The sequence below is a fragment of the Pseudopodoces humilis genome, chromosome 15 (genome assembly GCF_049639895.1).
Source record: "Pseudopodoces humilis isolate 2021_Gansu_Grassland_sample_001 chromosome 15, ASM4963989v1, whole genome shotgun sequence".
NCBI lineage: Eukaryota > Metazoa > Chordata > Aves > Passeriformes > Paridae > Pseudopodoces > Pseudopodoces humilis.
Window position 1 is genome coordinate 17,794,011 of NC_142214.1, and position 13,136 is coordinate 17,807,146.

The 13,136-nt window shown below is 44.8% G+C and overlaps 1 protein-coding gene across 2 annotated transcripts in view; it reads right to left on the reverse strand.

Annotated features, from left to right (window-relative positions):
* Nucleotides 1-9,580: 9,580 nt before the first annotated feature.
* TRPC5 (transient receptor potential cation channel subfamily C member 5) overlaps nucleotides 9,581-13,136 on the reverse strand; it is a 67,643-nt gene continuing 64,087 nt past the window's right edge. For both annotated transcript variants that reach the window (XM_005527407.3, XM_088062567.1), the window contains 2 exons: nucleotides 11,992-12,081; nucleotides 9,581-11,283 (listed from right to left, as the gene is read on the reverse strand). In XM_005527407.3, the coding sequence (XP_005527464.1) occupies nucleotides 10,549-11,283; nucleotides 11,992-12,081 (825 nt within the window). In that variant the 3' untranslated portion in view covers nucleotides 9,581-10,548. The remainder of the gene's footprint in view (nucleotides 11,284-11,991; nucleotides 12,082-13,136) is intronic.

The window sequence follows — 13,136 nt, forward strand, 5'->3', positions numbered from 1 at the left end:
TGTTGCAGTACAACAGCTCTGCAGCACTTCTCTGAAACAGCTGCCAAAAAAGCCACAGCTCTGCCTAAACCAGAGCTGACCTGCTTTGTGCTTCAGCTCTTTCCTCAGCTGGAGATTGCCAGCCCTGGCTGCAGCATCCCTGTACTAACAATATTCCTGGGTTTGTAGCTAATCAGCCTTTTCAGGAGCTGTAAGAAAATTCACAGCAAAATTACAGAATTCTGGGGCTTGGTTTGAGATTTGATTTTTTTAATATATTTATTTTATTTTTAAATATTATATTTTTGATATTTATTTGATATTATTTTATATTTTTGTATTTGATATTTATTTTTCTTGTTGGGATTTATGCATGTTCCAAGATGTGGGCTTGGGGTCTTTTTTTTTTATGGAGAACCCAGTGTCAGATGCTTTTCCAGACCTCTTTGGCACATGTTTTAGTGTGGTTATTTTAGTTTGATTATTGCTGTTACAGTTTGGTACCAGACCAATCCTCTGGGTTTTTCATGCCCAGCAGAATTGCTGTGAATGGGGATATTGGGATACAGTTTGAAGACATAACCACAGTTAGAAGAATTAAAAAATCCATGAGTATTGAATTCTATTTGGAATTTTTTTTCCCTGTTGTTTTTACATTCTTTGTTCTTTGTTGGACTTCTTGAATCATATTGCCCAATAGTAAATTTTTAAAGCAAAGATTTGATCCTGGAACATGGAGGTTTTTTTGTTTATTTTTTTGTGGATGGCTGTTCAGCCAAGTTTTCACTAGTCATGCTTGCCACCTCCTTTCCTTCACTGTGTTTTTATAGATGAAAGGTAGGGGCTGAAATTAAATTGACACCTGAAGGCTGTGCAGGCTTTGTGAACTGGCAGCAGAATGGAGTGCTCTCCCTCCCTGTGAGCCCCAGAGCCAAGCCTCTCCTTCCTGACAGAGGCCACAGCTCAGGCTGCACACCAGGGAGAATTCCTTCATGGAAAGGGTTGTTAAACACTGCAAAGAGCTGCGCAGGGAGGTTTGGAGTCTCCCTCCCTGGAGGTATTCAAGGAATGGCTGGATGTGGCACTCAGTGCTCTGGGCTGGGGATCACTCACAGGTTGGACTCATTCTTTGAGGTCTTTTCCCTCCTGAATGATTTTGTGATTCTTCTGAACCCACAGGATGAACACAGCAGTGACCACCCCCAGGTTTTGTGCTCTGGGCTGTGGCTTCTCTGGTGATTAAATGTTTCAGTCTGTAAGGTGCTGTGAGCCCTGCTCCAGCCTGGGTTTGCTGCCTGGTGCCAGACTCCAGCGTGGCTATGACATCCCCTCAGTGCCCCAAGCCTGGAGTTTGGCAGAGGTGTGTCACCCCAGGGCCAGCACCAGTCCTGCACTGACAGCCACAGCATCGCTGCTGGGGCACCTCTCTGCTGGAGCTGTCAAATCCATCTGTTACTGGAGATAATGATGAATTCTGTAGAGACACCGTGCTGGTTCTGCCTGCCAGCACCACTGGCCCACTGGGCTGTCCCCTGCTCCTCTGCTGTTTTCCCCCAAACCCATTCCTACAGAAAGTTTGTTTTTTCTAGCTCCATTGGCTTTTTAATTTCACCCTTAGGTTCCATTTCTCTCAGCAGCACTGCTGGGATACCTTCTATAGAATTACACCATCAAAGGCTGCATTATATATGGAAGATACTCAACATATAAATCCAGACCCAGAATTCCAAGTAACTGCTTTTTTTTTTTTTTTTTTCTCATAAGGGAGGAAGATAAAACTGTTGAACCAGGACTTTATAGCTTTGAAATAAGATCAGAGATTAAATTTTGCAGGGCAGGCCTGTATCTAGAAGCTCCTAGTCCCTGCTGCTTACCAGATTTCACAGTCAGCTGGGCTGCAGCATGTAGGAAACAGCTCAGCCACAGGCTCAGAGCAGCCTCAAGTGGGGTGATCTGCAGCCTCTGAGGCCAGACAGGGTGTTTTGCTCTGTTTATGGCAATACTTTTATTCCAGATGTTAAATCTTGCTTTCCCTGGAGCAGCTGAGCATTTTGCCACAAGTTTTGGGGTGATTGTGACCCAAGATGAGGGTAAGTCTGTGCTCAGAGCTGTGATGAGGGCTTAACTTTGTTAGCTTAGGGAAGATGGACTTTTAAGAGAATGTGGAGTATCCCCTAATGATAAAATTGATGGGCCATCCAACTCCCTCTATCCTTTCCATTATGTGTTTTTTCTATTCCCTACCCTCCCTATTTTCATTTTCCATTCAATTGTAGACATGTGGTTTCTAACTCTGTTTAAACCAGCACTTTTTCAGTATGTCATAGTTGAAAGCACAAAGTGTTTATTTTTATGCTGGTGGTGATTATGTGAATGTGTGATTTGTATAACTTTTGAGGAAGTGTGAGTAAGAGGAGATTAAATTTACTGCAAAGCTTCTCCACAGAATGGGCCAGGCTGGGAGGGTGCAACCTCCCTGCTCATCCCAGGGTCATCCCAGAGCACAGGATTGTGTCCAGGTGGTTCTGGAATATCTCTACTGCCTGAACTTTGAACTTTCAGCTTTCTGATGTGAGTGGGAATGTGCACATCCAGCTGCAAAAACTCCTTGTCTATTTAAAAAAAAAAGAAAAAAAGGTGAAAAAAATTTGGTTTTATGTGAATATTTAAATTTCTGCAACTGTGGATGCCTGTGGTCCTGGATTTAGTACAGCTTTTGCCATGCTTGGTGTTAATTTGTGTGCCCACATTGAATCCCTTGTGCAGGAATCTTCTGCATTCCAAGGAAAGGAATATTGTCAGAGTTTAACTTGTGGAAACCCTTCCTTTACTGGAAGCTTGACCAAAAGCCTCTGGTCAGAGATGGAAACCTTTTGAAAATTACCTCCAGGACTTTAATGAGATTTGCTGGAGGACAGCTTTCCTTAAGCAAATTATGTTAATACAGTTATAAGTTGTTGCTTAATGACTCTCTTACTCTATTAGCTGTATTGCTAATTGTGTGGCCATGCAGTTGTGCTGGTCTGAGGAGATCTTTGGGGAGTAAATGAAAATGAAATTACACTTACTTAGACTTTTCTGTGCACGACTAATTGCATTCATGTGGTGAATTTTATTTACCAACACTTCTAGTGGGTTGCTATTTTCTGTTGTGCCCAAGATACAATGAATATTTTGGGTTGGTTTGTTGTTGTTGTTTTTTTTTTCCCCAGACAGGTGTTCAGCTCTTGCTCAAATTTGGGACACCAACTTCACTGGATGTAAGCAGGACTGTGAGATATCTTTTTTTTTATTTTAATTAAAATACCAATAAAATCTCCATAGAATCAGAGCCCTTAAATGATCACTGACAGCCCTTGAGAAGTCTGTGCTGAACTTTTTTCTTAAAAACTCTAAAATGTCAGATCTGTTGCTGTTCATAAATGTTTATTATCAATAGGCAGCTGGAAATGTTACATCTGAAAAGGTAGAAACACCTTGATTTTTTCAATAGGCTTACATTTTTGGGAAAAAAAATTAAATGCTTTTTATTTTTTTTTTCAGTTTACAGTTAAGCTAAAAATACACATAAAATAAATAATTTTATTTGTTATGTACATTGTTTAATTTTGTACAGGTTATACGAGGGTCTGACATGGAGTCTGCACTACGGATGGAAGAGATGCAAGTAGAAAAGTACATAAAACTAAGCATCTGTTTTTGCTTTTTGCTCTTGCCCTTTTCTGCCCCTTTTCTCCAGGGGTGGCTATTACCACTCAGCTGGCAGATTCTGAGGTCCCCAATCTGTCTTTGCATACACAAAAGTCATACAACATCTAAAAGCTTTTTAGCCTAAAAAAGGCCCCTTTGAGTTTTTGAGCAAAACTAAAATAAAGAAGGGGGTGGGAGGGTGGGGAAAAAAAAGCCTCACCTTTTTTTATTTCATGAAATAAAATGGCATTTTAAAATATGCTTGGGTGTGAAGGCTGTTTCTGTGGTTGCTTTTTTTATTAATTTAGATTTAATTTGACAATAAAACTCGATTTGCTAAAAAAACTGTTTTCAGAGTCAGCCCAGGTCTCCAGGGCTCCCATATAGAAAATAGAATACTTGAGCATCTGCTACTGTCTTTTGCTTCTCAAAATCTTTAGCCCTGTAGCCCCCAGACCTGCCTTATAAACACCTTCAGTAGTTTTTAAATAACTGTACAATAGCCAGAAAAAATAGCTAAGACCCAAAAGTGCCCCCTTGCTGAAAAACAACATTATTTATAGTCAAAAGGCCTCTTGCTCTGTCAACTAAAGGGATCACAGTGTTCTGTCAGCTCCTGCACGGGGCATGTCTGAGCCCTGGGCACAGCATCTCTGCCAGCCCAGGAGGTGCTGCTGATGTGGGAATGCTTTCAATGGGAGGGGAAAAGAAAGGAAATCCCCCCCAAAATCCCCAAAATAGGCCATGCTGAGCAGGGATGGGGACAGGCCGCACTGGTGGCTGGGGTGGGTGGGTGGGTATTTGATGGAGAAAGGGCTGGCAGGGGCTTGGACTGGATCTCCAGAGGTCTCTTCCAACCCAAACCAGGAATTCTGTGTGGAAGGAATGAACTAAATTGAAAGTTGTGGGTGGTTTGAGTTCTACTGCTGTTCTGGTTGGGGGTTTCCTTTTTTGCTTTGCACACCTCAAAAAAAACCCAAAAAAACAGAGCAGGTCAAAGTGTTTCCCTGAAGCACAAAATGCTATCAAAGGTTTGGAAGATAAGGATAAAACACTTTTGCTTTTTAAGTGTATTTCTTTAGATGAAACATGTTTTCTTTTTAGAACAATGGTTCTTGGTCATGAATTGCCTCCAGAGCAGTCGTTGGTCTGGGTGGAGGCAGTTACATGAGTAGTATAGAAATTTCTCTTTTTGTAAAAAGGGCCAGAAATGGGGAAAGAAGAGTGAAAATGAAAATTAATCAAATGATAAATGTTTAGGAAATGTGCTGATGTATTAGCCCAGAGTATTCTCTATCTCTTCAAACAAAAATCGAGTAAGGGAGTGGCTTTATAGCCATTTCAAGTCACACACTCACTGAAAACTGCAGATGCTGTTGGGGGACAGTTTATTTTAGATGCTTCTCCAGAGAGTGGATTTATTATCCACCACAGTCTATCTGATTCCAATTAATTTTACCATTACATTAATTAGAGTGCCTGATGCTGCCAGCACACCTGGGAAGGTGTGACCAGCCCTGGTCTCTCTGTGCCAGAGGGTCTGGAAGTCCCTCTTGTGAGGAAGAGGTCCCTGCAGTGCCCCATCCCAAAAACACCTCCAGGAATTCTGTTAAAAAACAACTTTCATTAACCTTAGGCAGCCCTGGTGGCTGGGATGGTTCTGATTATTTTTTGCCGTCCTCTGTGTGTGGAACTGCAGCAGAGGTGGGAGGGGGTTCCTGATCCTTTGGGAATCAGCACGGAACTTTCTCTGTCTGTGGGACAGGGCTGGGCGCTGCAGGAGGAGATAACTGCTTAAAGGAGAGCTCAGCCAGGAGTTCAACCAACACTGAGCCTCCTCCTGGCTAATGAAATATGCTTTTCTTTGGGATTTTGGCCCTTTGGAAAGGGAAGCAGCAACACCAAAGCAAAGCTGGGAAGGAAAGGAAGGGACAGACATGTAGCAGTGTGAGAGCAGTGAGTGTTTGGGTGGTTTCCAGCTGCTAGAAAACCCAGAGGTGATTCATATCCTTGCTTTCACTGTTGCTAACTGTCCAAATATCCCTGTCAATAACATCAGGTCCCCAGTGCAGGGACCTGAACATGCTCCTGTCCCTGCCAGGGAGCTCAGAGAGCTCAGAGTGCCCTTACCTTGCCAGTCCCCTCCTAGAGCTCCTCTTGCTCAAACCAGAGACCTTTGTCCAGAGTAAACACTAGAGAATATTGTACAGAGAAATCTGGGTGAGGAGCCCCTCCCAAGGATGCAGGGGACAGTTTCCAGCTGTCCAGGTTGCCACAGTGTTGGCCACACTCTGCTGCCTGGGTTGGTGTCCAGAGCTGCCTTCCCTTCTCCGGGGGCAGAACCAGGCAGCAGGGCCACCCTGCTCCAGTCACAGCCTCCCTTTGCCCTCCTGTGACACCCAGGTGAGTTGTCCTTGCCAGTGATGGGGGGAAAAGTGATTATTGCAGAGGTGATGATGTGAAATTTTCCTATAGCCCTAGCCCAGTGTGTGGGTGTGCACCAGTGCTGAGCTGCCTGTGGAGCCCCCACCCCATGCTTAGAAACCTGTCATACCCACCAATTTTAACCTCTTTAAAAGGTAAGGGTTTATATTTGTACATTAATATATTTATTTAAATACTCTTAATATTTACAGTGGCTGTTTCTGCTAAAAATCATGTTACATGGGCTGTCAGGAAAGGGATGGAACACAAATACAGGGAGGTGACATTTCGGGTGAGGCATAAATCACAAAAGCGAAGGTGTCAGAATTTAGGCTTCCAGGGTATGCTGCTCCTGCTCTCTGTCTACTGCAGAAGTCCCCTAAATTCCCTTCATGGGGAAACCATGCGAGTTTCCTACATGGAAAATTATCGTAACAGACATACAGTTAAATCCTAACCTGAATTAGTTGTAAGAAAATAAAAGTACATACTACTGCTACCAAGATTAACTACGTACTGTATATAGCGCCTTTAAATTTGAAAGTGCTTATAAATAATGAACTAACCCCCCCTGCGAGGTAGGTAAGTATTATTATCCCTATTTTACAGATGGGGAAACTGAGGCATTCGAGAGGCTGAGTGACTTGCCCAAGGTCACGGGGGAGGCAGAGGCAGAGCAGGGAGTGGAGCTGAGCTCCCTCCTGGCTCTGACACTGCCCATGCTTCCTCTGAGGGAACACAGGTACAAACACAGGAATATTTACATATTTACCAGCAAGTGAGCCATGTACAAATGCAGTTATCCAAATAACCTGCACAGATAATTCAGTTAATTTCTTGTTTCTGAAGCAATTTAGGTAATCTCTGACCTGAGTACAAACACCTCCCAGCTCTATTAAATTCTTAACCCTGGGTGTTATTTGTTAACTTGTTTAATTGGTGATGATGTCCCATCCCTGGAAGTGTCCAAGGACAGGGCTTGGAGCAACCTGGCCTAATGCAAACTGTCCCTGCCCATGGCAGGGGAGTTGGAACAAGAACTTTAAGGTCCCTTCCAACCCAAACCATTCCATAATTCCATGACCATTTGCAGGTGTGCTGCTTTAAAAAGCCAGGTGAAAATGACGCTGGGATGGGAGGCGAGAAAAAAATGCAACTTCCAGAGCAAGAAACCTAAGAAAGGGCAAATGGTTGAGATCTCTGTTATTCCTAACTCCAAACTCCTTGCATATATACAAGGATCCTTCTTGAAGCCCACAGAATAAAGGCCAGGTGTGAGCCAGCTGAGCCAAGGAAAAGTTTAACTCCTCACAGGAGAAACTCAAGTGTTCCATCAGCTGCCCTTGCAGAGGCAGCACAGGGGTCACTCACTCCGAAGGAAAGAACTTTCACTAAAACACCTTTTCTTTTTAGAGCAATTGAAAGCAGAAAAATACTGATGAAGTTTTCCAAATACTGTGCTGCAAGTGAATTAAGCAAAACCTGGGTTGGTTTTTTTTTAATCAAATGTTATTTTTCAGAAGCTACTTCAATTTTGCTCCCCTGAAGCTCCTGTTTTAGCATAATAATAATTCACCAGCTGCTCCAAAGTCTATTGCTATCAACAGGGATGCATAGATGCAATCAAAGAGTATTTTGCCTTTTGGGGGACCAATTTGAGTTTTGCAAACTCCTGGACACATGTATTAATCACAGCCAAATCAAATATTTGTGTTGAATACCAAAGTCAGCTCGTAGCTGGGAGCAAGAAAGGATCTCAGTCATGAAGCAAAGCCCAGGGGAGCCCCGGGCACAGAGCCACCCCCTTCAGCACAGCACTGGGGAAGGGATTTTTGCATTTTTGGGGGCAGCACTGCAGAGTTAATTCCATTTCTTTGCGTTGTTTTTACCTGGTAATGCATTCGAATGACACCACGTGAGCGTCACCAGCGGCTGTGTGCTTGTTCTCACTGAACACTTAAAAGCCTTGCCGCTATCCAAGGATATAAACCCAGTTTCTGGCCCAATTTCAAGCCCAGTTGATGTAATCTGCATAACTGTACTTGAATTGTTTTCATTCTTCCTCCTTACCCAGGAAATGCCACAAAGATTCGCTGGCCCCACGTCAAGTGGAGTTCACAGGCTGCGCTGTGGGTTAGGGCAGGCATCAAAGGATCCCAATCCACCCCTCTGCAGCAGCTCCTGCTCGTGTTTATCTTTGCAGAAACGCGCTCAGTTTGGCTTCTTGACCTGTGGGGCTCTCATTGTGAGCATTGCCTCGCTGGGCTCTGGCTGTGGCTCTCCCCTGTCGAGGGGTTTGCTCCTCCAGCCAGGGGTGCCCGATTTCCTCACGGAACCATCGGCACGCTGCTCCCCACCCTCGGGATTTGCAAGTCTCCTTGTGTACCACCAATGTCAGCCTGCTCAGCCTTCCATGAGGGAAGAGGAAATGTGGTTTTCAAAGACAACGCTAACCCTGCAATTAGTGTGAAAGCCTGAAATCTGTTGATACAAAAATGCCTTTCACTCTGCCTTAACTAACACATCCAGAGGCTTAAATATTTGGGGTTTTACACTGCCTGCTGGTAACAAGGCTGCTGTCATTATAAGCGAGGAATACAGAAATGTTTTTGAGCCTCTGCTCCTTGCTGCTGATTTATCTCAGCACCAGGGCTGCCCTGGAGCCACAGAGGTCTGCACTGAACCCTTCCATGATTTCGGGGTGTTTGGCACCTCAGCTCTGCCCCAGGAGCTGCTGCAGCACTCACATTTCTTCTCTCTGTGCTCCATCTCCTGGGTGAAGCTGCACAAGTGCCCAAAGGAAAAACCCCACGAGGGGAGATTTCCCCCTCAAGAGGAGGGAGCCAGGTTTCAAACTCGGGCAGAGTATCCAGCTGCAGGTGCTCCAGCATCTCTCATCCCTCTGCTCCTGACCCTCCGCGCTGCCGGCAGAGCTGCTCGTGCCCCTCGCTGGTGAGATCTGACCCGCTCCAGGGGCAGGTGTACATTTTCCAGCATTGTGTTTCTCCAGAGGCAGCTCCCAACCTGTTTCCCAGGTGAGGTGACTGCTGCCAGCCAGCCTGGAGAAATGCTGGAGCTCACACAACCCTCTCCAGGGAGCAGAGCCCTGCAGGAGGGCAGGAATGAAGCCATTCCCGAGCTCCTGAACACCTCTGAGGTGGTGCTGAGCACCAGTCATCTGCATTTCTTAGCAACACTGCAGAAGAAAGTTAAAAAATTAAAATAAAACCCCCTAAAAATCCCTGTTAAGAATTGAACCATCTTGCCCTTGAAGGGGGTTGTCTTTCTCCCAGCTCTTGATGCTCCTTGGCACAACAACAGTGACAGTGCTAAGCCCTGTCCAGCCACTCCCACAGCTGGGGAAATAAAAAATAAAAAATAAAAAAAATTAAAAAAAAAAAATAGAAAATAATAAATAATAAATAATAAATAATAAATAATAAATACACCACCCCCTGCCACAGTCCTTGTTGTTGCACCTCGGAGAAGGACCTGCAGAGCTGTTCCACACTGCTGGTGCTCAGGGGATGCTCTCCCTCAGGAGATGGATTTCCCCCTGAAGCCTGACACCCATCAGAGAGGCAGCAAAAAGTGAACGCAGCACTGGAAGTAAAATTAGGAATTGCAAAATAAGGGCAAGGCTTAGAGCTGGGTTTTGGTTCAGCCTATTAGAAACTACTCTGAGGTTTGGATTTCAAGCAGCCAGGGTTGTTTTGGGTTTTCTTTTCAGTTCATCTACACAGGAGTTGGAGGCAAGGCCAGGTGCTGGCTCCCACTGTCAGCCTAATTAGAAGGTCCTTCTGCTCCCCAAAAGGGATTTTAGGGAAATAAGCAAATATGTTAGCAACAAAAACATGTTCCATGATCAAAGGGGGTCTCATATTCAGTAATAATTTACAATATTGATACAGTGGCCTGAAAAAACAAGCACAACCAAAAGAATCAGAAGTCATATTGCTAAAAGGAAACAAAAAAAAAATGCAGTTATAGGTGGAAACCCTTCTGAAAAATATTTTCAGAGTGACTCTCAGCCTCCTGCTCAACAGCTGTCTGTGTTGATGAGGAAAGCTGAGCAGGATGCAGAGCTGATGGTGTTGGACAGCAGCACTGAAACCCAGCTGGGGTGGGATGATGATGGGAGCATTGGAGAAATCCTTTCCTCAGCCACCTGCATGCCTGAAGTCTGTGGGGTTTGGGGACTGAGACTGCATCCAAAGGGATTCCTGTGGTTTATGGCAACCTTATAAACGGTGACACCATTAGTTTAGTATTAGTGAGTGCAAAACAAGTAAATTAAAAAAGGTGCAGATGGCTATAAAATAGGCCATAACATAAGTAGGTTTACACTTTTTTTTCACCTGTGGACAGAAAGGAAACAGTGATGCTGAACCAGATGAGAGCAAACCATGACCAATACTTGGCTGAGTTTTCCAGCGAGAGTTAAGAGAGCTTTGCTCAGAGCCGGGTGGTAACGTGATCCTCCTGCCCGTCTTTCCACTGGTTTATAAACAAGTCACAGGCCTCTCCCCATGAATCAAACACATCCTCTGACGAGTCTATAAGTTTGGAGTTAGAGGAACAAATACTGGAAGCACAGTGAAGGGAGCTGGTACAAACCACAGGGCACTCCTTGCTCTGTCCTGAAAGTCTCGTGTTCCCACTGTAGGCCACCTCATTGAGGTTAATTTCACTTTTGGAACAATTCTCTTCTCTCTCTCTGTCCATCGGAGAATATTTAATGTCTTTCCACATGTAATGTGGCTGAATGATCCCGTCTGAGATGGTGTACATGGGTTCTGAGCTGGGCTCGGGGACGTGGCCGTTCATCTTGGAGAAGAGCAGGCCCAGTCTCTTGAAGGACTCCTTCTTGGAGCTGGAGAGCCTCTGAACTCTGTTCCCATTTCGGACAAAGGAGCGCTTGCTGATCCCGTTGCTTTTTGGCTTCTCTTCCACCATGTTGATCCCAGACATGGTTTTAATCAGAGCAGAAACGTTGAAGTCCTTTTTTTTGTTGGCTACATTGAAAGACACGCTCTTGGCTCTGGACTTTTCTCCAGCACCGTCCTCGTTTGTTTCGTCCTTTTGGGACACCTCTGTGCTGCTGGTAGAGTAACTTCTCCTCTGGAGCTTCCTGTTGCCTAAGAGGTCAAGAACTTCATAGCGAAAACTGGAGATGTCCTGTTTTAATTCCTGGGGCAAGAGGAGACAGGAGTTACTGCCAGCAGCCCTATCTGACATGAAGGAATGATCACCTTCCCTCGGGAGAGCTGTTCAGCTGTGCCGGTGGCTGATACCAAATCACACAAGGACATCACATCCATGCCCAGTGTCACACAAAAGTGGTGTCTTGGCAGTGCTGAGAATTGGGGACCTCACAAGGATTCTGTCCCCAAAGGCTGGGGACTGGCCCTGTTGATCAACCCCCTCTGCCCACCCCCTGCACGCCCCAAAAAGTCAAATAAAAAGAGTTACAGAAGAGGGAGAACTGATGAAATATGGCAGGAATCATGTCTAGCTGATAGGCCCAACTTTAAATTTGTTGGTGAGTGCTCTTAATATCCATCAACCCCAACCCATTCTTTGGCTCTGTCTGCACTGGGATTGGGAATGTGACATTGACTCAAATCATGTATTTCATTCCTACTTTATTCCATCTTTTCCAGTGCTTTTGTCTGCGTAGCACATTGTACATTAAAATATGGCAGGTGGTCATATAGGAGGACACTCAATAATAACTCACTCTGCCCACAAAACCCCACAGGCCCATCAGATACATTCCCAGCTCCAGCCACAATCCTATTTCCACACATCACAAATCACCTTAACAACTTAGTGTGAACTCTGCAAGCGGCTGTTTGAATTAATAAAACAAATGATTATTGAGAAATAATAAATTACCTTGAAGTTTTCTTCAGTCAAACCCTCGTTGGTTTTGGACGTTCTTATCATTGCAGCGACGTATCTTTTCACAAGATTTCTTATCACTTCCTGGAATAGGAAACAATCCAAGTGATTCAATTGCTAGCTCAGCCCAAGCTCTGCTCTTGCTGCGTTTCCCTGAGCTCTTGCCAACAGCAGCTGTCCTGACTCTGCTGGCTAAAAACCACTCACCACTAGAAACAAAATGCTTCCTTTTAAGCAGAGCAAACCTTGGGAAGGGTTGATACAAGCTTCCATCTTCTGGATGCTCAGTTTTTAAGTAAAGGCAAAGCAGTTGTTTTGTACTGGGGTTTGTAGATGTACAAGTCACGGGGAAAAAATTCTTGGAGTGCTGTCTCCAAGCAGTTCTTAGATGTGCTCTTTAATCTCAGCTGCTGAAAGGTTTTACAATTACCAATCTCATGTGTGCACTCTGCGTATCCTGACAGGATAAATTTGGCATTTCAAGGTGGTTTATCAAGAATTTGAAAGCCAAGGAGGCTACTTGAACAATAAATAATGTGAAGAACAGCCAGGACCCCACGGGTCAGTGGACATTCACCTCAAACCACATCTGCAGCTGCCTGGGTGCTCCCTAAGGGCAGAAACTCCTTTAAGGGTGGCTGCACCATCCGTGGGTGGCACTGGAAGGGCCAAATCACACTCTCAGTGACTTCTCCAGGGACTCTCACTCCTTCCTCTGCGTTACCTGTCTGCTACACTCCATGTTTTTATTGGATGAGCTGCATTTTGCTCTGCTCCCGTCCCTCCCTGATGGCTTCACAGAAGCAAAAACTGGTGCCTTTGAGCTTGCACATTTATCTGTGCCAGCCAAAACACACCCAGGCTGTTTGTGCCTGTTGTGTGCAGGGAAGAGGCCACTCCAAACCTGCCCTGCATCTCCCCCCCTTCATAAACAAGTCTGAGCAACACCAAGCTGAAGATGGTGTCTGCACTGAGGCTTTGCTGGGAGGTTTTTAAGAGATGCCAATGTCGTAGCCGTAAGCTGTGCTGTGAAGACAAAAGGCACCATATGTCAGTTGTCAAAGGTGACTAATTATGTTAACCAGCAACTTCTGATAAAAGTGCCCTTCAGAAAGCAGGAGATGTCTTAAGTAAGACAA